This window comes from Rattus norvegicus, chromosome 5, assembly GCF_021556685.1.
Source record: "Rattus norvegicus strain SHRSP/BbbUtx chromosome 5, alternate assembly SHRSP_T2T, whole genome shotgun sequence".
Taxonomy (NCBI): domain Eukaryota; kingdom Metazoa; phylum Chordata; class Mammalia; order Rodentia; family Muridae; genus Rattus; species Rattus norvegicus.
Window position 1 is genome coordinate 116,807,611 of NC_141538.1, and position 22,226 is coordinate 116,829,836.

Here is a 22,226-nt window from a genome sequence, read left to right on the forward strand (position 1 = left end):
TGTGAGACAAGCAATCCTGATTACCATGTGTTTTAGGTACAAATGGCTCCCATAAGCTCATAGATTTGAATGCTTAGTCACAAGACAGTCCTACAAAGCTGGGGTCTGTCTGTGAGATGATTGGCATGTATGTCATAGAAGTGAGAAGAAAATCCTGTCCTGAGCATTTAGGGTAGCATCCAGTTTGTTGGCACATGCCACGTGGCAAGGCTGCTTCTTTGTGAGTTGCTGCGTCTTCACATGGCCATCACTCCAGCTTCTTCAGTCTAAGACTTGGGCTTTCTCCAATTCTGTAGAAGACATTTAGGCTTTCTGGGGACAAGTTGCATCATATGTCCCCCTTATCTCAAAGTTCTCAGGGTACGTGGACTGGGCAGCATAGTTACCAACTTGTCTTACTCTCCAAATTACCGAAGGCAATTTTGTCATTATGCACCAGTGACTGAGTAAATAAGACTAGTAATAATAACACATGCTGGTGACAGAGCCTGTTCCTAGATCATCCTGATCAATGTTAGTGTCAGCTCTTGCGAGAGAATTTCTTTCTGTTTTTCTTTCTCTTGGCCTCCCTTTTTCCTTATTTGTCTCTATGAAGGGCTTATTGTGTAAAGCACCCTTGAGCATACGATCCTCAGTGTTATAAAGTTGAATGGACCTGGGGATGAGCAGGAAAGCCTAGGCCTCTATGACCCGGGCTTCAGTTTCTGTCTTCAGGTGCCTGCTTTGAGTTCCTACCTTGATTCCCTTCAGTGATGTACTGTGATCAGGAATTATAAGATAAACCCTTTCCTCCTCAAGTTACTTTTTGGTCATAATTTTTATCACAGCAATAGCAAGTAACCAACATGGCATTTCAGTGACTGAGGAAGACTGGAATTTTGGAATAATTGGTAAGATAACACTTACATTTGAACAGACCCCACCCCTACCCTTGGAAAAACTCAAGCTGAAGCCTTCACTAATGTCTCTCGTAGTATCAGTGAAGCATACATGTTTTCAGGGCTCATATCTGATCTTTCCCTGTAGAATTCAGTCACTCGACTGGGAAACTTGAATGATATCACAGTATTCACCTAGACCATGCAACCTGAATGGACGCAGGTTAGCTTGGCTCATTTGTTGACAAGGACTTCCACTGCAGGCTTGGTTGACAATTGTGACACTATTAAGAAGTGGTGCAATATTAAGTAGGTATGTGCCTAAAGTCATTTGAGCCAGGTCCCTAATGGAATATCCACAATCTGGTAGCACCTTTTCCTTCTTTTCTGGCAACCATAGGTTGTCATGTTCTTCAGCCATACACATCTAACAAATGCTCGCTATCACCGCAGGTGCACGCAGGCCACATGTCCTGCTGACCACAGACTGAGACCACCGAAATGATGAGACAAACAAAACTTCCTCTTAAGAGGTTGTTCGTCTCAAATATTATATCAAGGTGGGTAAGCTGAAAAACGCAGCCTGGACTAACCCCCACCCCTGCAAACCAGAAAAATGACCTACTGATTGAATTAAAAGGATTAAGCTAGGCTATCACCAATGGTCTTCACTAGCCCTGACCATACGTTCTAGGGCACCACTTATAAATTTTTAAAAACCTCTTATTTCATATTATATAATTTACTTATACTAAAATAATTGTATTAATCAATATTAACTATGTTAATAGATCTGAAGCTATCTATTAATTGTTGACTACAGCACACGAGGGCATAAATCAGGACAACATGTAAATGTATGATTTAGTTTCCTATCTTCTGTGATAATATATAAGTCACAATAATATAACTGGTTTTCTTTTCCAAGAGAAAGAAGCTGCCTAACGTAACAGCTCCAGGGACATTGGCTTTATAACATCCTAGAAATGGTGAAGGAAAACAGCTACACATCAAATATAGGGCAGTAATAGAAAATCCAGATTGCTGCTTTGTCAACCCTGAGTCTTTCAGGTTTGCCCCTTCTGGTTCCCATTGAGCACTGAGCATGTAACTGAACTTACTCACCTCTATCAGGAAGAAATGTTGAAAGCAAAACATCTGACTGATCTCTCGACCCCCCCCCCCCCCAGTGATATTTGCACTGGGTCTTCACAGATTTCCCAAAGATTGTAGGACTTACTTTCCTTCAGATCTGGGGGAGGTCTTCTTGCTTTTATAGCTCACCAGAAGTCATGCTCATTCGTGAAAGTCCAGGCATAGATCTTACCAGGCCTATGTGCTTTTCCTTTGTCTCTAGGAATCTTTAGCAACACCATTTGAATGGCCAGTATAACATGTATGTCACATTAACCCAGATTAGCTAAGTCACTTACTGACTTGAAAACCACTATAGATGACATGCTTTTATAAATAATATAGTATTGAATGCTTGTCATACAGAAAAATTCTAACTAATGCATAGAACTTTTGGAATTGTAAGGTGGGGAGGTTAGATATCATGTATATCTAGTAGAGAAAGAAAGAAAATAGGAGTGAAAACTCAATCCTGATCAATTTTGCCAATTGTTTGGGCACATGGTCTTGAGTGAGAAAAAGCTCTCCTGTAACCTGGAGTTTGTTTATAAGATTAAATAAATACTAATCCTCCTTTTCTATTGGATTACTAACATCTACATTACCTTGGTGATTGATTGTCCGATATAATTTGTGTGCTAATGGACCCTCTAGTTAAGAGGGAGCAATGCAACTGTCAGTAGCAAAGCATCAGTGGTGCTTTCTATTTATAGCTGCTGTAGGCAGGAGAACATTTTAAAGAAAATGAGATATGAATCCTCTTCAGGGAAATGATTTTTTGCAATATTGAGAGATTGCATGTATGCAGGCCTCACCTGGCCTAGAGGATCAACTTCCTGTGAAAGCCATGGGGATATGGCTAGCTTTCCTTTCACTGCAGACCTAGGAAACAGATCACTGAAAAGGAGTCACATTCTAGATTTTCAGGATCTGACTCAATGACTGAGCATAATTAGAAGTGAAATATATCACAGAGATCTTGAACTGTAATTCAAATCTTTTAAATTGTTTTGTGAACAGGAAGACTAGACAGAAGTCCTATATCTGAGAGCTTTCCTATTAATGTGAATTGTGAAAGGTCAACAAAGTTGCCTCAGAAGCACAGGGAAAGGCAATGGGAGGAGAAGCAGTACCAGGCAGGCACTCCTAGCCCACAGTTTGCCAGTGTGGCTCCTGGGCAGCATTTAGTCACCTTCTGGAGGCAGTGTTAGGAAACACAAGCTTCAGTGTGAGAAAATCTTATGGATATTGAACTCCAGATGTAGTATTTTTGGCTAGGTCTTTGTCTTTATTTCAGAGGTGCTCACTGACTCTAGCTTGAAAGGCTGCAGTCGGACACATGCTCCAAGAGGGAGTGCTGCAACATCACCTATCCCATTATGTCATTCATGCTCACACATATGTGCTTTTACATGTAATACATGGTTAATTATTGAACTAAGGAACTGTAAAAAAATTTGAAAATAGATGTGCAATATAGCTGTAAAACATCAGGGCATTTGATACAAGCTCAAAAATTGTAAAACTGCAAGTATCTGTTCATAATTGGCTGGAAAAAAACACAAGAGAGAGGGTCATCACTACATCCCTAATTATGAATATCAAATCACAGAAGACAAATATGTCTAATTATAATTTTAAAGGTGTGATTAAGGTCATAAAAGACAAATGTCTTACCTGTTCAAGGAGTAGGAGAACCCAGTTACAACTATTGTTTGATTATCCCATCATAGTGAATTGGTAGCCCCTTACACATATAGCATCCCCACTCCTCCCCATAAGATCTAAGATATTTACCTTTGAGCACAAATTACTTAGAAAGTATTTGGTTATTTAAAGACTTTGAAAAGAAGGCATATATTTAGATTATATTATGGCAAGGAGTCAGAGAGTTTGTACTCTCCAGATTTGTGGAGAACAAAACAACAGAATCCAAAATTTCCACCAGAGGCGAAGGAGAGCAGGAGAGAGAGAGAAGGCATGAAGCAGTTCTAGGGCCAGAGAACACTGGGCTGCAAACAACACCTTGGGGCTGAACAAGGTGAGGCCATTAGGAGAGGCTCAAATTATAGCAGAGAACTCTAGGTATGAGAGAAGGGAAGGGATGAATAGGATTCAGACCTGTTTCCTTTTCATTACTACTCACCCATTGAGAAAGGCAGAAAAGAGTCTCTCTTCTTAAACTGTCCATTTTCCAAAAAGTGCTCTGGGTTGAAGGTGTCCGGGGTGGCCCACTCTTTGGGGTCCCTGTGAAGACCAGTCAAATTGGTCAGAATTGTGGTGCCCTAAAGGAGAAAGCAAAGATTCAAAAAGTATGAATTGTGGAACACATGAAGACAAGGGATAGGGGTTCCCAATACCCCATTCTTGTTCATACCATAAGCTCTCTACCAAATCCCATCCTTAGTCAAAACACTGATGGACTGTGTGGCCTTACAATATTCCAGGGACATTAGATTTTCTTTATTACAAAGTGCTGGCCTGTGGAAATAGGTCAGCATATACTTAGGGAAAAGACATGTGACCATTCACGGGAAGATAATGGAGAAAAAAGGTATCAACAGCCATTTCCTACAGTGAAGACCATGAAGTTCTACAAAAGAAAATGCTGTGTCTCCCATCTCTGCTTCTCTATTCTTAGGGGCCCCAGTATGGAGCTCCTGAACCCACTTCCTTAGGTTTAGGAACACATCACACCAAACATGCAGAGTAGGCTAGCCCAGCCCATCAGACTCCCTGGCATGGTGCCTGGAGTCCCCAGAGTGTGACTTTACCATACACTGACTTGCCCACCCCATTCTATACCTGAACCATTCTCTCAATTCTGTCTGGCCACTGGTTCTCACTGCCACTGTAGAGCAGGAATAGTGCCCACATTCTGTTATGAATATCTTTCTTCCATTCCAGATGACTTCTTTGGGGGCAGGACTATACGTTTGTCTTCCTCACATAATGCCAAGGATGTGCTGGAGGTCAGAAGCTAAGAATGCAAGGTTACCTTAGGCAGGTGGAATCCAGCCAATGTGCTATCAGCTGTCATTTCCCTGGGAACATTCAAGGGGATGATGTTGCCCATCCTCAGAACCTCATGGATGACAGCATTGGTATAGGGCATGGCATCTCGGTCACCTGTGCTTGGCTGTCTCCTATGGCCAATTACTCTGTCGATCTCAGAGTGTACTTTTTCTGCAAGAAAACAGGGGCTTCTGTTAACTTTAAAATTTAATGCTTTCTTCTGAAGACTAAGAAATTGTCTCTATGATGTTATTTTCTTACATTTCACCCAGTGTTCTATTTACAAAGAAACACCATGTTGTTGGTTTTTTTTTTTTTTACCTTCTCAAAGAACTGTTTTGAAAGACGGTCAATTCTAATTTTCTTTGTGCTTACAACATAGTCACAGCTTTCAACCTACTCAGAACTGAATCTCTGTGATCAGTATGGCTAAACCCATAACAGCAACAAGTCAGGCTTCTGCAAATAAGTTCACTTCACCTACTTGTTTATAAAAAATGAAAGCTAAGTTTTCAGAATTTGATATTCTCAGATATCTACTTTCAAGGCATCAAGAGATTTTATTTTAATGTGATATTGATTAATCTGTAATCTGATAATTGATAACCAAGTTTTGCTGTGTCCTAGTGTCTGACTAGGAAGGAATCACTTTTGTTTCTGTTATTTTTAAAATATATTTTAAAGTATTCTATATTTTTTTTATTTGTGTGCACTTGCGCATGTTCCAAAGTGAAAAAGTGAAGTTGAGAGGTAAATTTGCAGGGGTCAGTTCTTTTCTTGGACTATCTGGGTTCTGGGGATTGAACGAAGGATGGTGGGCTTGTAGCCAGTACCTTTATGTGATGAATCATCTCGTTGGCCTGTCTGACATCTCTTTAAAAGTCACTAATGCAGTTCACAAGGCTAATCACTTCCTAACATCACTCCATTGGTAACTGAACTTCACAAAATTATTTCAATTACTGATTTACTGTAGACTGCGCTTTCCTAAGGAGTTGCATCAGAGTGGAAGGTACATTTCGAATGCTTAGTAAACATTGCTGCCATTGTTGCTGCTGAAGCTACTTATACACTTGCAGACTCAGTTTCCTCACCTGACTTCTAAGAATAAATAGGGCTTATTTTAAGAATGTTTTGATAATTATATGAACTAATATAAGCATAACAAGGAGTTATAACTCCTTTATAGTTTCACCACTTTCTATCTTAACAGAGATTCTACTGTTGTCCAGCTAAGAAAATTCATTTCTAAATTTCTTTCAGAGTCAGTGTGAGCATGTGACTAAGTACTTCCCAGAAATATGGAAGTAGACATTATGCCTTAATTTGTGCCAAGTTCTGAAAAGATGGCTCCCTGCTTCCTTCCTCTGTTCCTTGTCTGTGGATACAAAAGCAGTCCTCATGGAATTCAGTTTAGAGCTCACTTCCTGCTAACTCAGTAACAAGTTGAAAGGAATTTGGAACAATAAACCTTTTACAGGATATAGTTTATAGAGTTTTCTTCTGTGAGAGAAATAAACGTCCATCAGTGTTCTACCACCCACAAATTCTTAATTGGGGATGTGCATACAACCAAAAATATTACCATGATAGCCATGTTTTTTATTTTTTTTTTTTTTGAGGTAGAGCCTACCTTTGTAGACAAATAACCTCAAAGTTGTCCTACTTCTGCCTTAGACTTCCAAGTATTATAAATAAATGTTTTCCACCAACTGTAGATCACCATAACAATTTTAAGGCTACAAATCAGAACTATTAAGTATACTCATGTTGCTGTGTATGTAAATGTTAACACACCGTTATTTGGAACTGAAATTTAATGTCCACTAAATATGTTCAGTATTCCCCTACCCGCATTCCACATTTTGTCTCAAGGAAATTAACTATTTTAGATAACTCTTTTGAGTGGTTTAGGACAGTTTGTACAATTTTGCAATTGGTTACAAAACTTAGAACTGTGTCCTAAAAGCTCATCTATGCTAGAATACTTATCAAAACTACTTTTCCTCATGACTGACTTGTGTTTCTAGGTCATGGATGTCATTCTTTATCCATTCACAGTCCACTGATGCTCTGGTTAGTCCTATCTCTTGATTATGGAGCATAATGCAAAATAAACATGGGTGCAGTAAATGTCATGTAAATCTACTGATATTCTGGAGCCTTTGATATAGAAATCAAATCTGATCCACAGTAGCTTTCATGGTTTGTAAAATGTAAATGTTCAGGCAGACATGCATTTTAAATTATAACCCAATAAGCATATTGTAGAAGTTTGAATAAAAATGTTTCCCATAGGCTCGGGGAATCTGGACACTTCCTTCCAGTTCTTGGTATTGTTTGTGGAAGATAGAGAATCTTTAGCAAGTGTAGTTTTGCTGGAAGAATGTTGTCACTGATGTCAGTTTTGAATAACTTTCTGTTTCCTGTGTATAGTTGAGATGTTATTTTTGGTTTTGCTCTGGCTATCAGCTGCCAAGCCTTCCCCACTTTTATGGAGTCTCTTCTTGGTACCATAAACCAAAAGAATCTTTTCCTTCTGTTGACTACTTTTGGTCATGAGTTTTATCCAGTCATAGAAGAGTAACTAATGCAGAAAATGATAAAAAGAAATGGGGTTGCTGCTCTGGGAAACCTAAGCATGTTAGGTTTTTTGTTTTTGTTTTTGTTTTTGTTTTCATCTTTATTAAATTGGGTATTTCTTATTTACATTTCAAATGTTATTCCCTTTCCTGGTTTCCAGGCCAACATCCTCCTAACCCCTCCCTCTCCCCTTCTATATGGTGTTCCTCTCCCCATCCTCCCCCCATTACCGCCCTCCCCCCAAGAATCCCATTCACTGGGGGTCCAGTCTTGGCAGGACCCAGGGCTTCCCCTTCCACTGGTGCTCTTACTAGGCTATTCATTGCTACCTATGAGGTCAGAGTCCAATGTTGAGAGGCAAGTGCAGGAACCTAAGTAACAGAAACCAAGACTGCTTGGAATCATCAGAGCCCAGTTGTTCCCTCAAAGAAAATACTGGATATCCAAATAACCAGAAAACCAAGATTTAGATTTAAAATCACATTTTATGATGGTGATGGAGGATTTTAAGAAGGTCATAAATAACTCCCTTAAAGAAATGCAGGACAACACAAGTTAACAAGTAGAAGTCCTTAAAGAGGAAACACAAAAATCCCTGAAAGAATTACAGGAAAACACAACCAAACAGGTGAAGGAATAGAACGAAACCATCCAGGATTTAAAAATGGAAATAGAAACAATAAAGAAAGCACAAAGGGAGACAACCCTGGAGACAGAAAACCTAGGGAAGAGATAAGACTTCATCCCAGGGATGGTTTAATATACGGAAATCATCAATGTAATTCACTATATAAACAAACTCAAAGATAAAAAACACATGATCATTTCATTAGATGCTGAGAAAGCATTTGAAAAAATTCAACACCCCTTCATGATAAAAGTCCTGGAAAGATCAGGAATTCAAGGCCCATACCTAAACATAGTAAAAGCCATATACAGCAAACCAGTAGCTAACATCAAACTAAATGGAGAGAAACTTGAAGCAATCCCACTAAAATCAGGGACTAGACAAGGCTGCACACTCTCTCACTACTTATTCAGTATAGTTCTTGAAGTCCTAGCCAGAGCAATTGGACAATGAAAGGAGGTCAAAGGGATCCGAATTGGAAGGGAAGAAGTCAAAGTATCACTATTTGCAGATGATAGAATGGTATATTTAAGTGACCCCAAAAGTTCCACCAGAGAACTACTAAACCACTTCAACAAAATTTCTGGGTATAAAATTAACTCAATCAAATCAGTAGCCTTCACCTTCTCAAAGGATAAACAGCTGAGAAAGAAATTAGGGAAATGACACTCTTGACAATAGTCTCAAATAATATAAAATATCTTGGTGTGACTTTAACCAAGCAAGTGAAAGATATGTATGACAAGATCTTCAAGTCTTTGAAGAAAGAAATTGAAGAAGATCTCAGAAGATATGGATATGGAGGCAAAGTTTACAGCAGGGACTGAAGAATGGCCATTCAGAGCCTGCCCCACATTTGGCCCATATATATACAGCCACCCAAACTAGAGAAGACTGATGAAGCTAAGAAGTGCATGCTGAAAGGGACAGGATATAGATCTCTCCTGAGAGACACAACCAGTGCTTGTCAAATACAGAGGTGAATGTTAGCAGCAAACCACTGAACTGAGAATGGGACTCCCTTTGGGGGAATTAGAGGAAAGATTGAAAGATTCTGAAGGGGCTTGCAACTCCATAAGAACAACAATGCCAACCAACCAGACTTTCCAGGGATTAAACCACTACTGAAAGACTATACATGGACTGACCCTGGGTTCCAACTGCATATGTGGTAGAGAATAACCTTGTTGGGGCACCAGTGGAAGGGGAAGCCCTTGGTTCTGCCAAGGTTGGACCCCCAGTACAGGGGAATGTTGGTGGTAAAGGGGGACTGATGGGAGGAAACACCCATATGGGGAGGGGAAAGGAGAGGGGATAGTGGTCTTGTGGACAGGAAACTGGGAAAGGGAATAACATTTGAAATGTAAATAAAGAAATATATCTAATAAAAATTCATTAACATTAAAAAAAGACTATGGGGACTTTTAAATTAGACTAAATGCATTTGCATCATGACATACCATGCGTCTATAGAGAACAATGGCCCAAATGAAGAGGATTAGTTGAGAAATGTCTGTACAGGCTCTAGTATTTAAACACTTAGTTCTTGGAAGTGGTTTGGGAATCCGTGGATCCTTTAGGAATTAACTCCTTGATGGAAGAAGCATGCCACTGGGGATGGCCCTGCGGGTTCTATCCCTGCCCTACTTCCAGTTTGCTCTTTGTTTTATGTTTGCAGTTGAGATGTGATGTCTCAGCTTCTTGGTCACTGCCATACATCCTGCATAGTTATAGACTGTCAGTTGTTATCTCTCCAATCTAGAAATCGGTTTTGGTTGTACTGTTATATCACTGCAACAGAATTGTAGGTAACAAACACTTAAAAATAATAGATAAAAATACATACATTTTACATCAATAAAGAAAAAAGCCTGGTGATCAAAGAAAGCTCAATAAATAAAGTGATAGCTATGCAAACATGAGGATCTGAGTTTGCTCCCTAGAATCCATTTAAAACGATTTCAGGTGTGGTGGCATCTACTTCTATCCCAGTACACTGGGGAAAGGCAGAGACAGACAGATTTCTGTGGCACACTGGCAAGAGAGTCTTTTTACTTGGTGAGATTGAGACAGTGAAAGATCTTGTCTCAAAAAGTGGATGGAGTTGAAGAAATGACCATCTGATCTTTACTATAAGGAAGACATTGAGATCACTACTCTTGTTTTCATCTTAGGGAAAATATTTGGTTTTGAAAGGAAAATTATACGAATTTAAGGTTTAAAAATATAAAAATATAAAATTAAAAGAGTAAGCCCCAAAAGCCACAGACTCAGGGCTAAGCCCTGCCGCCAGGAATAGCAGGCCATAAAGAAAAGAAAAGGAATACAAAAACCAGCTCAGGCTATCGAGGACTGACCCATAAACCATCCAAAGACATCCCCCCAGCTCACTCAGAGTCATACTTTAACCAGATGTCCTCCAGACCCTGATAAGCCCCTACTTGTGCTTTTCAGCCATTGTGTCCTGCAGAGAGCACTCCAAGAAACCGGGCAGCCCAAGCCTAACCAGAGGTGTTTCAAATACAAATGCTTCATCAATCCTGACAAACTTTTAAAAATAATGAGGACCTGAAGACCGGACCGTTCTCCTGATTTAGTAGCTCTGTTCCAGGAACCAGGGGGCCATAAAACCTTCTGGCGCCCCCTTATCTCCTGGAGCCATAAAACAATCTTGTAACTTGTGGTGCCTTCCCCTTTGACATCCCCCCATCCCCTGGTGCTCACAGCCTCTGCCTTTAAATACTCTTTCTCCCAGCCTCTCGGGGTCGACACCTCTGTCTCCTACATGTCGGCCCGGAGATCTCTGTAATAGGTCTCCGCAATAAACCTCGCCTTTGCTTATTACATCCAAAATGGTCTCTCTGTGTCTGGGGTCCACGATTTCCCAAGACTTGAGTAAGGGTCTCTCTGCGTGGGATCTTTCAGTTTGAGTGTGCTATAGTATCTTTATCCTTCACTCATAAACTATTGCCTAAATTTTTAAAAAACTGTTTCAGGACATGAAAATATTCTTATCTTTCATGTGAAAAACTTTTCTATAATCCACAGGAATAAAAATGATGGGATCAGCCACTCTTTTTGAAAGACTGAAAATTCCCATGGAGATGTAAAGAATGTGCACAGCCCGTCATGGGGAGCATGGCGTAAACTCTCGGGGGAGAACATGGAAGCAGTTTACTAGGCAGTAAATTCTTTGCAGATTTGACAACATTTTATGGGGTAGTATCTGAGAAAATTCTTCTGGAAGCTCAAGAAATTGGGATAGTACATTTTTGGTAGATGGGAAGCCCAATATTGTACAGAGAGGCAAAATTAGGGCAATGCCAATGGCGAAAATGTAATGTAGAGAGGCACCATGCAGAGTGTGTGTGGTTGAGTCTGGACAGCAGAGGTAACGTCAATAGGATGCCAGGTATCAGAGTGAAGTATCTTGGTGATATCCATGACAAAATGAGAAGGCACTGCTGGAAAGGAAGGACTTGGTGGATTTTTCCTTGCACTCTCCCTCTTTGCTGGAAACTATCACAAGGGCAGCTGGCTTCTCTATTTGACCCTAACTGAAGATCCTTTAAAGCACAGAGTATGAAGTCTGCACCCATGACTCATCACAATTCTGACAGGACATATGAAGGCCATGCCTGTTCTCCAAAACAGCTCATCTCACAGCTGTTTCATTTCTTTCCACACCACTATTCTGGCCCCATCTAAACAACAACTTTCAGAAGCACCATTTTCCCTGCTCTAGGCACATCCAGCCCATGCTCACCTTGTACTTCTGGGTTTGTAGTTATGTAGAGCAGAGACCAGCGAAGTATGTTAGATGTTGTCTCTGATCCAGCAAAGAAGAGGTCCAGGGTGCTGTAGATGAGGTTTTCTTTATTGAAACTTGTAGTAGTCTTGTCTCGGTACTAGAGAAGACAGTTTGCTTTTTTTTTCTTTATTTTAGTTTTAAGATTTGTGATTATCTCATTAACAGAATTTAAAAACTGGAAACCAAATTTAGAAGGAACCTTTCTAAATGATATTCCCTTTCCTCTCATTGGAGAGTGGTGTGCCCATTCAAGTGAGAGCTTGATCAAAAGCACTTGACAGTGAAAAATCAGAACAATTGTTCTTTTATGACTCTAATTTTATAAAAGCCTTTAGTAAAAATGGGAATTATTGGATACAGAAAGAGCTTTTTTTTAAATTTTTTTGCACTTATCAGTTACATCACCAAGTCACAGAATGCCCTAGAGTGCTCAATTTACATTTCTCTGTTTTAGTTCTTTTAACAGGAAGAGAACACTTGTGATAGTTTTTGGGTACCCCTGGGAAGGATTTTCTTAATTAAGTCATTGAACATAGGAAGATGCCTCCACATTTTAGCCAGATGTTTTGAGGGGCAAAGGTCCATCTTGAATTTGGGCAACACCTCTGGCCACAGCTTATATAGATGACATGAAAGACGGACATTTTCGCTCATCACCTGCTATCCCTTGTTGTCACTGGCAAATGAATTCCTTCACTGGCCTTAAAACCTGCTTTTAAGTGTATGCTTTTTTCTGGCATACACTAAAGATCAGCTGAGATATCCAGCCTCATGGACTGAATGACTACTAGATTCCTGGACTTTCTATTGGTAGATAGTCATTGTTGGACTAGCTAGAATACAGACTGTAGTCCACATATGTGTGAGATTTAATACAATGACTTTCACTTCTGTTCCTCTAGGAATCTCTGAATAATACAATGCAAATTTTAATCATGGTAAATTATGTGAAATAGAAATGTTGAACAAATATAGCAAATATTCAACAAATATTTTGTTCACTACAGAAATTCAGTAAAATCTCCATGATCACTGGCTGTCTTCCTCTCCCATTAATCATTCGTTGTCAAAACTTCTTGGGACCTATCAGTTCTTCTTTAGAATATAATGTTATCTTTACAACCTTCTCTGAGGGCATCCATTTGTAAATGTTGCTCTTGACATTGATGGTCTCACACTTGAACTCCATACAGTAATCAACTTGACTCCCACTCTAGGGATAAAATGTTGCTTCTATTGAATTATGCCAGGAAGATGAAATAAAAGAGAGATTGGATAAGCATTTCCCACTGCACACTTGGTCAGATGTAGTGATGTAGATTAGCCAGAGGCCTACTGAAATTCTAGAGGCACAATTAGTGTTATGATCTGAACCTGAAACACCTACAGGCTCATGCTTTTGATATCTGGTTCCTAGTTTGTTGGAACTAATTTGAAGGTTCAGGGAATTAGGAAGTATGGTTCATCAGAGGGCCCCTCACCAGAGAAGGTACTCAAAATTATAAAAAGGCCCTGGATTCTGCTTTCTGCTTCCTGGTACATAATGGTGGGCAGGCTTCACCACAACCTCTGTTATCATGAGCTCAGATGCTCTGCCATTAATTTTCTGTAAAAATGAATCAAAATACCCTGAAATTGTGAACCAAAATAAATCTTCAATCATAAATTGTTTCTGTCGAGTATTGTCACAATGACACAGAGGTAAGATATACATGCAGCTGACTGCTTTCTGACATTTATTTAATTGGAGAGTTTTAATACACAGTCAGCGGAAGACAGAAGGCCCACCCCAGCTTTGACATTAAACTCCAGCATTCGGTTAAACTTTGCTGGTGCCCTGTGGTAGGGACTAAGATGGGGTAAATGACTGGCCTTAGATTAAGTCCTTGAAAACTTGAGCTTTGCAGTTTCATTGCTACTTTGACTTTGTGTATAGTTTTGTCACCTAAAGGTGAGGGATAAGGAGGAGCATAAAATGCCAGTATCTGCCATTTTCCAAGATTTTATGTCAAAAATGCTATTTTGCATTTCTAAAATACTATTCATAATTTATATTCCCACAACATGCTAGTCAGTGATCTTCAAGGCTACCCAGATTTTAATTTTATAACCCATGCATGTTAATTGATAAGCTAAAATTGACTTTGCCAATGTGATTCATTTCAGAGAGGAATATTAGCCTGAATTATTGTTATTAGAGGAACGTAAGAACCAGGGAGAGGAGATGTAAAGCTGGAATAAGATGATGAGAGAAGAAAGATGCTACAGGCTTGGTACTGAAGAGGAGGGAAGGAGACAATATCAAAGGATACCATTGCCCTCTGAGAGCTTGGGGCATCTTGGTGATAGAATCTCCATAATTCGCAGAAGAGGGTCACCTGTCTAACGGGCACAGAACTTCACCTAGTAGTCAATCAGGGCTGTGTTAGACCCTTAAGTATATGGCAGCAGGATGCAAGATCAACTGGAATCATCTAAACCACCACAGTTTTACTCCCAGGAAGACACAGGCAACTTGTCCTTACCTTTGCCATTTCTGTAAGGAAAGCATCAATGAAATCTCTTGGTTCGTCAGGGTTCCAGTCTTTCTGGTGACTGTCCATCATACAGGAAATAAACAATTTCAGTTTTTCCCAGTTTCTCAAAACTGTTTGATGTGATCCAGGAAGATATTTAATTATGGTTGGAAAGACATTGTAGAGCTTATAAAGAAAATAAAAAAACATTGGTGACATGAAGTAACTTTTCAACGTTTTTAAATAATCTCTTCTTTCCATGTTTTCTTTGGGGTAACTTTGGTGCCATCTTGGTTTCTGTTTTCCCTTTCACCACTGCATATACAGGTGTTTCAACTGTGTCACACAAAATATAAGCAGGAACACGGCACATTTTATGACTCTAGCCTCTTAGTCCCTGGTGTCTACCATCATCTCTATTATCTGAGTGCTTGCACACTAGTCAATACATTTTCTGATTCCAATGTTAGCACCTTCTCAAATCATTTTGTAAATATTTTCCAGTGAGAACATTTACCAATGTCATTACATAGTTTCACTTCTTGACTTGCATTTCTCAAGAGCCATTCACCATACTCAAAGTCAAACATAGTGTTTTCTACCTAAAATCCCTACAGATACGGAATCTACCAAATATTCATTATCCATGCTCCTCTACACAGTCCAACTGTCATGGCCTCTATGATAACACTGAGGACATCTATATTTCAGGTCAAAGCCGTTGGTATTCATTGAAAATGTACAGTATCTCTGAAAATAGCATGGGCTCTCCTCTCCAAGAAAGTAGTGCTCAAAAGTCAAGTGTGTGGAGCTTTGCTAATTGCTTGTAATAGAAAACATAAGCACCATTTTCCTTAATTTTAATTCTTTGGAAGGATTTTCTCCCAGGAAAATTACCACTTTTGTGAATTGTGCAGGCAGTTGTGAATGCTCATGTCTCCAACATGATTTAATTTCTATATGGTGAGATGTCAAACTTTACTGAAATTAAGTAGACGGTTAATAAATTAGAATTATGTTTTGGAGTAAATAGATAATAAAGCACAGTGTAACATTAAAGATACTTAAAATAAGGTAGATGTCTGTTGTTACTTCTGCTACTTTCAGGTTTGATAAGTTAAAACAATATTAATAATTTTAGTAATAGTAATAACATTAAGTTGTATCAGTATTTAAATAAATGTTAATATTTGACTCTTTACTAGTGGAATCTCATTCTATCTGCTCACAGAATGCTATTCCATATAAGAAATACACAGGGGTCTAGTGGACTATTGCTTATAAATATTGCTTGCATACTCTTGTACCAGCTTGCAGACATCATGCTGTATCCTTTTTAATGTAGAGGGTGATAGGGAAAATAAATGAATATGTGCTTTTCCAGTGTCTGACAAAATGTCCCATATGATTGGTCATGCCAAGAATGTTTATTATTACTTTCGGAAACCTCCTTGTTTCCTCCTAATTTTTTTTCCTCTGATACACACACCTCGAAGTTGGCTGGGATCTCACTGATGTCCATGGACTTTCTAGGCTCTGCTTACTGGAAGGAAAATAGTGTTGCTACTGGACTTGGAATTACCATGACTAAGAATTAAAATAAGACTCATAAAATAGTGTAGACAATAAGTGTTATTGATCTCATTCTTTTTTAAATTAAATTAAATTTAATTGTTCTTTACTTATTCACTTTACGGCCTTCTCATTGCCCTCATCCTCATCATCCCTCCCATATTCCTTCCTTTTTCCCCTTCCCTGATATCTCCCCAACTCTGGCACTTTAAGTCTCTGCCAGGCTAGGTGCATCCTCTCCCACTGAGGCCAGAGAAGGCAGCCTAGCTAGTAGGTAATCCAGTCTCAAAGACAACTTTAGTTGCTGTTTCCTTAAAAATTTGCATTCAGTACAACTTCAAGGTAGCTAGCTTAGGTGGTTCAACCTCACTGACTGCTTCAATCAGGACTTCAGGTAAGCCCTGTATTTTCCCATCTCACAGAAATCGGAAAGCAAATAATACAGCGTGCTCTTGCAGGACTTGGTCAATATTCCAATTTTCTTAGGGCCCCCCAAAATGTTGCCCCCAGACTGCAGGACATAATTTGAAGAACACAATACTCCCATCCCCAAGAGGTAGGGTGGGTGCTTCATGGTTGTTCAGTGGGTGATGGATGTTTGTCCTCATTTGGGGGGCGTTGGTTTTAAGTAGTGAATGATCTTGGTCATAGAGGAAACAAAGTAAAAGAGGTTAGATTCAGGGATCTCCTCTCTTTCCTTTTCTTTTCTCTATGTTTCTTTCTTTCTTTCCTATCTAATGTGAGGGGGAAAGTGGTGAGAAGGAATGAAAAGAAAAAAGGGGGATATAGGAATGATAGAATAAAAGAGTAGATTATTGAATCTACTTTTAAACTAAAATGCAACCATTAGTCTCAAATATTTTACATAGGCATGGACTTTTTATACTGATACAAATTTACTGTTGTTTTTGTTACAATATACTATACATATGTTTCCTCTCTTGTTTAAGGTATTTTACCTATATGCAACTCATTTAAAATGTAATGTAATGTTGTAATCCTTGAAAGCCACTATTATAAACTGTTTGGGATAATTAAGAAGTGCAGGTTAGTAGTTAGACACCTATAAAAACCAAACTTGTAGTCTTGTTAGGTGCTAGTTTAGTTAATTATAAAAGTAAGCTTTATTCAGCCCCTGTAGATGCTCTCTCTCTCTCTCTCTCACTCTCTCTCTCTCTCTCTCTATATATATATATATATATATATATATATATATATATATATATGAGCAATGTTTGCCTATTCTGATAGACTTTAGATAGATCATCTTCAAACACTTTGGAGACCCACCAAATATGGCATTTACGATGTTTTAATAATAATAGGCTTTTTAATGACAGTGAGACATGTCAGTTCTTGGCAGCATCCCCATACTACTTCAAAGAAGATGATGGGCATTGAAGAACTTCCATATGAAGTTTGCTTTAAATGTGGCAAGGCTAGCCAATGGACAAAAAAACTGCCCTTGCTTCAACTTCTGGCAGCATGCTCTCCAAACTGTGGACAAGTAGAACACTGGGGAATCAAGTAACAAATTTTGTCAAGACAAAGTAGGCCATTTCTTCAAATTTCCTGCTTCACAAATAAGTCTATTCTTGGCCTGTAGGGTGAAGATGGTTACTGAGGAAAGTTGGGTGACTGTCTAGGCATCCATCAGTCTCTGACTTTCTGCAGTTTTCGAAGCTGCTTGATCTACATTTCCTATTTACTCAGGTAATATTTATCATTCTCAGGTTTTGGATAAGGTTGAAGATAATTAAAGTGTTACATATAAGCTTAAGATGTTTAGGATTTGAGAAAATGTTTTCAGGTCTAAGAAGATGATTTTAGGTTGATAAATGCAATTTATGATAGAAAGTTATTCAGGTACAGAACTTTGGACTTAATCAAGATAAGATAGTGGACTACGTTCTAAGGTTGCCAAATACTAGATATGATGACTGTAATTCTTACCTGAGTATTGTTCTTATTGTATATCTGTAGTTGATTGATATTAAAGAAAGAGCCTTTTACTGAACTAAAAGGAGAAGATATTTGGGTTGTCTTTGTATCATTCAACTGTTGACTTCTTTACCAGCAGAGAGCCGAGTACTGTCTAGACTTTGGTATTGTTATTTTTATGGATAATCGACTGTCTTAGTGTTCTGTAATACACTCTATCACCTCTATCACCTCCTGGTTGGCCTAATAAAAGTCTGATGGCCAATAGCTGAGATGGGAGAGGAAAAGTGGGACTTCCAGGCAGGATGGGAACAGTGAGAAAAATTAAGAGGTGTTAAGATCTGCCAGTCAAACTCAAAGAAGTTGGACATACCAGGATGAGTGAGGGGTAACAGGTCATGTGCCAAATATGAACTAGAATAAGTGAGTTAACTAAGTAATATCAGCTTGTTAGGGGTCAGCGAGCTAAGGCTTAAGCTGTAATAAATAATAGTAAGTCTCTATGTCATTATTTGGGAGCTGGAGGGTCTGATGATAGATGAGAATGAGAGAGACAATCTTGCCCAGAAAAGAGCTCAGAAATTGGTCAACCAACATCAAATGATTATCCTTGAAAACATACCTGAAGGTCATATTATGTAGACTGAGAATGTTGTATTATGTACTTAGAAACATAAACATAGAACACAAACATAACCATGCTTAGAATCATTAATACATATACATAAGAAACAAGAACTAACTACAAATTGAGGTTGTGAATTTGAGGGAGACCAAGGAAGGGTACTTGTGTTCAAAGGAAAGAAAGGGAATGAGGAAATAATATTAATTGCAAAAATATATTAAGTAATTTATTTTAAATTACACTAAGACCTTCAAGGAGTCAATGTGTTCAATACACACTGGCACAAGAATATTCATGGATATATTAGTCTTAATATCCTAAACCTAGGACAACTCAAATACTTAACAACAGAGAAAATGATATCCCATTCAGACACTGCACAGTGTAGAAAGAGGGGTCTTAAAATAAATTCATGAACTAAAACATACACTTAGCAGGTAACTCTGAGGGAGAAAGAGAGAAGCATAGGAGACAATCCTAGTCAATGAAAACATTGCTATTTGTTTTTAAACAAGGAAATTCCCACATATATGTATAAGTACCAATGCAAATATCAACATAGACCATTAAATGTTAGAAATGTTTTGTATGTACTAAGTTCATATAAGTAGATTTATATCAAATTCAACTTTTTAAAAAGAATTATGTACTTATTTTAGGCATGAGTACATTGTTACTGTCTTCAGGCAGTCCAGAAGAAGGCTTCAGATCCAGTTACAGATGGCTGCAAGCCGCCACCTGATGGTTGCTGGGAACTGAACTTAGGACCCCTGGAAGAGTAGTCTGTGCTCTTAAGCAGTGAGATATCTCTCCAGCCCCTCAAATTCATCTTTTTAAGGTGTATATTACCTTGAAAGAGTCCCCCAAACAAAGAGGAAAACCTGTTTTAGTATCAGTCTCAATCCAAAAGTCTTTCCAAAATATGTAAAAAGGAAGAATGTACCTGGCACATCATTGATGACTCCAAACATGAGGCCTCATCCAATAATCTCAGCAGCTCCTGAAATAGACTGTCCTCATACTCAAAGCGCTCCCCAAAGGTAATGGAGCAAATGATATTGGAAACCGCACTGTTGATCTTGAAGTGAGGGTCAAAAGGCTGTCCTGGAGGGGAGAAGGGGAAGCATAAATCTCATAAATCTTTCAAAGATATAGGTTTGTTTCTCTCTCTCTCTCTCTCTCTCTCTCTCTCTTCCCCTCTTTTCTTCCTTCTTTCCCCCCTTTCTTTTCTCTTTCTCTCTTTTTATTTTATGAAGTCTCTATTCAGTGTGACATAAAATATTCACAACAGAAGATAATATGAGAAGCTCTGGCCACAGCCCACTACTGCTGTCTGGCATTATTCAAAGACATTGTCAATATGTGGGAAATCACATAGATAAACAGGGTTTAAGTTAAGTGATCTGTTTAATGATCTATTTGTGCCATTAAATAGCAGACTTCAAGGGAGAGTATCCCAGTCAGATGTTCACTGGTCAATCCTCAGTGCCCGCTGCAGGTGAGCTTCAGACAACTTAAAAGAATCGGTTCGTTGAATGGAATGGCAAGGGCCTCCCGCAGCACCTTGTGAAATACCCACCTTTGTCCACTCCGATAGCCTCCACAAGATAGTTGGCCTCCTCCTGTATGCGTTGCTCTAAGCTCCTTTTCCCTAATCCAAAGTTCTTGAGTGTCGTCATTGTGAACCTTCTTTGCTCTTTCCATGTCTGGCCATTGGACATGATCAATCCTGGAAAAGAGAGATTCAGCATTATGGCACTGTGATTCTGGCTTACTAGTACCAGAAAAACTGTATTAGATATGTGTATAGATAAAACAAAAGGCCAAAATTGGAATTGATAGCTGTCTAGAGACAATCCTAATGTAAGTGGCTAACAGGTTCTGATCATAAATATTTCTTATGTATCATATGATTTTGTACCGACAGAAATGCTATGTGTTTATTACCAACTAAAAAAATGTCCATTTCAATTGGTAAAATACTGAGTCATGATAATAAATTGAAAAATAAACATTAAAAAGGTAAATAGGCATCCAGGTGTTCAAATTCATTCTTTTCTGGTTCTAAAGACCCCAATTTAATTAATAGACATATAAGTCTCTTTATGTCTCAATGAATACTAAAAAAGCACTCAGAATAAGAAAAAGCACACAGTTTTAGAGAAGCAAAAAAGAAATTATAGGTTTTACTAAAGATGACAAAATAACTCAAGATGAGTATTACACACACACACACACATACATACACATACACACACAAACACACACATATACATACAACACACACACGCACGCGCACACATGTACACACACATGCACACACACATGCACACACACATACACACATACATGCATAATACATGCACACACATGTACACACACGTGCATACACACACACACACACACACCCCTTTGCCAGTTACCTGAATTTAGATTCAGCACATGTACAACAGAAGTCACTATTATATTCCCCAAATTACCAAATAGAAGTCAACACCACCAATCCCCTTGTCTCTTGCCAATGTTCCTGTTTGTCCCACCTCTCTTTAGAACCCCATTTTTCTGGCATCTAAGTCATATGTCATAATGCCTTCTCTCTTGAATAACTTTAGTTCATGGGGCTTTAATGCCACCACCTCAGTCTAACCTCCTATCATTTTTGTGCCTTGAGTGTTCAACCACCCTCTTGTAATTTAAAACCATGATACCTTTGCTATCCTTCCTCTGTTCTCTACCTGGCATCACAAATGAGCCTCGAGATGTGTCATGTTTGATCTTCTTCCTATTCTACATCACTCAGGAGCTTCTTTTGCTGTCATGGTGAAAATTAAGAGCTGGGCTCCTTAGTGCCGATCTCAGCAGTGTTACGTCCATTTAAATGTGGTCTTCAGATAGCAAACTTGACATACTGGATGCTTTGCAGTTTGTTAAGACCCTTGCCTTCTTATCCATCCCATCATGGATATTCTCTCCCTACCTAGCACCTTTCATACTATTAAATGGATATCATTAATTCAAAAGCTTTCCTTTAAATCTAAGCCAACTTGGATGCCTTTAATACATTTTGTATCAGTAGCATGATGGAATTTTATTCAGGATAGCTAATTGATTCAGACTATCTTGGTCAATTTATTAACTGTTACAAAGTGAGAATTATTTTTTATCTATTTTGCTCACTATTAATCACTTAAGACCATGGCTGTGCTTCTCACAGCAGATCATGTAGTCAATGATATACAGTTAATGGTCGATTGTTTCAAGGAGCAATTAGGATATGGCTAAAAGTGAATCCTTCATAGGTTAAAAGAGTTGAAGTCTGTTTTCACTTTTCAAGCTTATAACCTGATTTAATGATTGCTTTATGCACTCACGCCAGTCTATTCTAAAACTAATTGGAAAGCTAGAGATCCCCGTGTGGCATGGCCTTAATGGTGCAGTTTAAGAAGCCATAAGGAAGAATAGCAGTGTGAGGAAGGAGCCTCTCATCTGTTTCCTAAGGCTGAGGGCTAGAGTTGGAAAAGGC

The 22,226-nt window shown here is 38.8% G+C and overlaps 2 protein-coding genes across 6 annotated transcripts in view; both read right to left on the reverse strand.

The window, feature by feature from the left end:
* Positions 1–22,226, reverse strand: part of LOC100912642 (cytochrome P450 2J3-like) — a 124,243-nt gene that overhangs the window by 56,777 nt on the left and 45,240 nt on the right. The gene's annotated exons all lie outside the window — the stretch shown is intronic.
* Cyp2j10 (cytochrome P450, family 2, subfamily j, polypeptide 10) overlaps positions 1–22,226 on the reverse strand; it is a 34,824-nt gene that overhangs the window by 4,469 nt on the left and 8,129 nt on the right. Inside the window, exons 3-8 of one of the 5 annotated variants that reach the window (XR_015619716.1) lie at positions 20,283–20,432; positions 19,647–19,807; positions 14,575–14,751; positions 12,005–12,096; positions 5,011–5,198; positions 4,159–4,297 (exon numbers count right to left, since the gene is read on the reverse strand). Coding sequence is in view for 2 of the 5 variants with exons in the window: in NM_001134980.2 (NP_001128452.2) it covers positions 4,159–4,297; positions 5,011–5,198; positions 12,005–12,146; positions 14,575–14,751; positions 19,647–19,807; positions 20,283–20,432 (957 nt within the window). In the remaining 3 variants the exon portion in view is untranslated. 5 annotated transcript variants of the gene reach the window in all.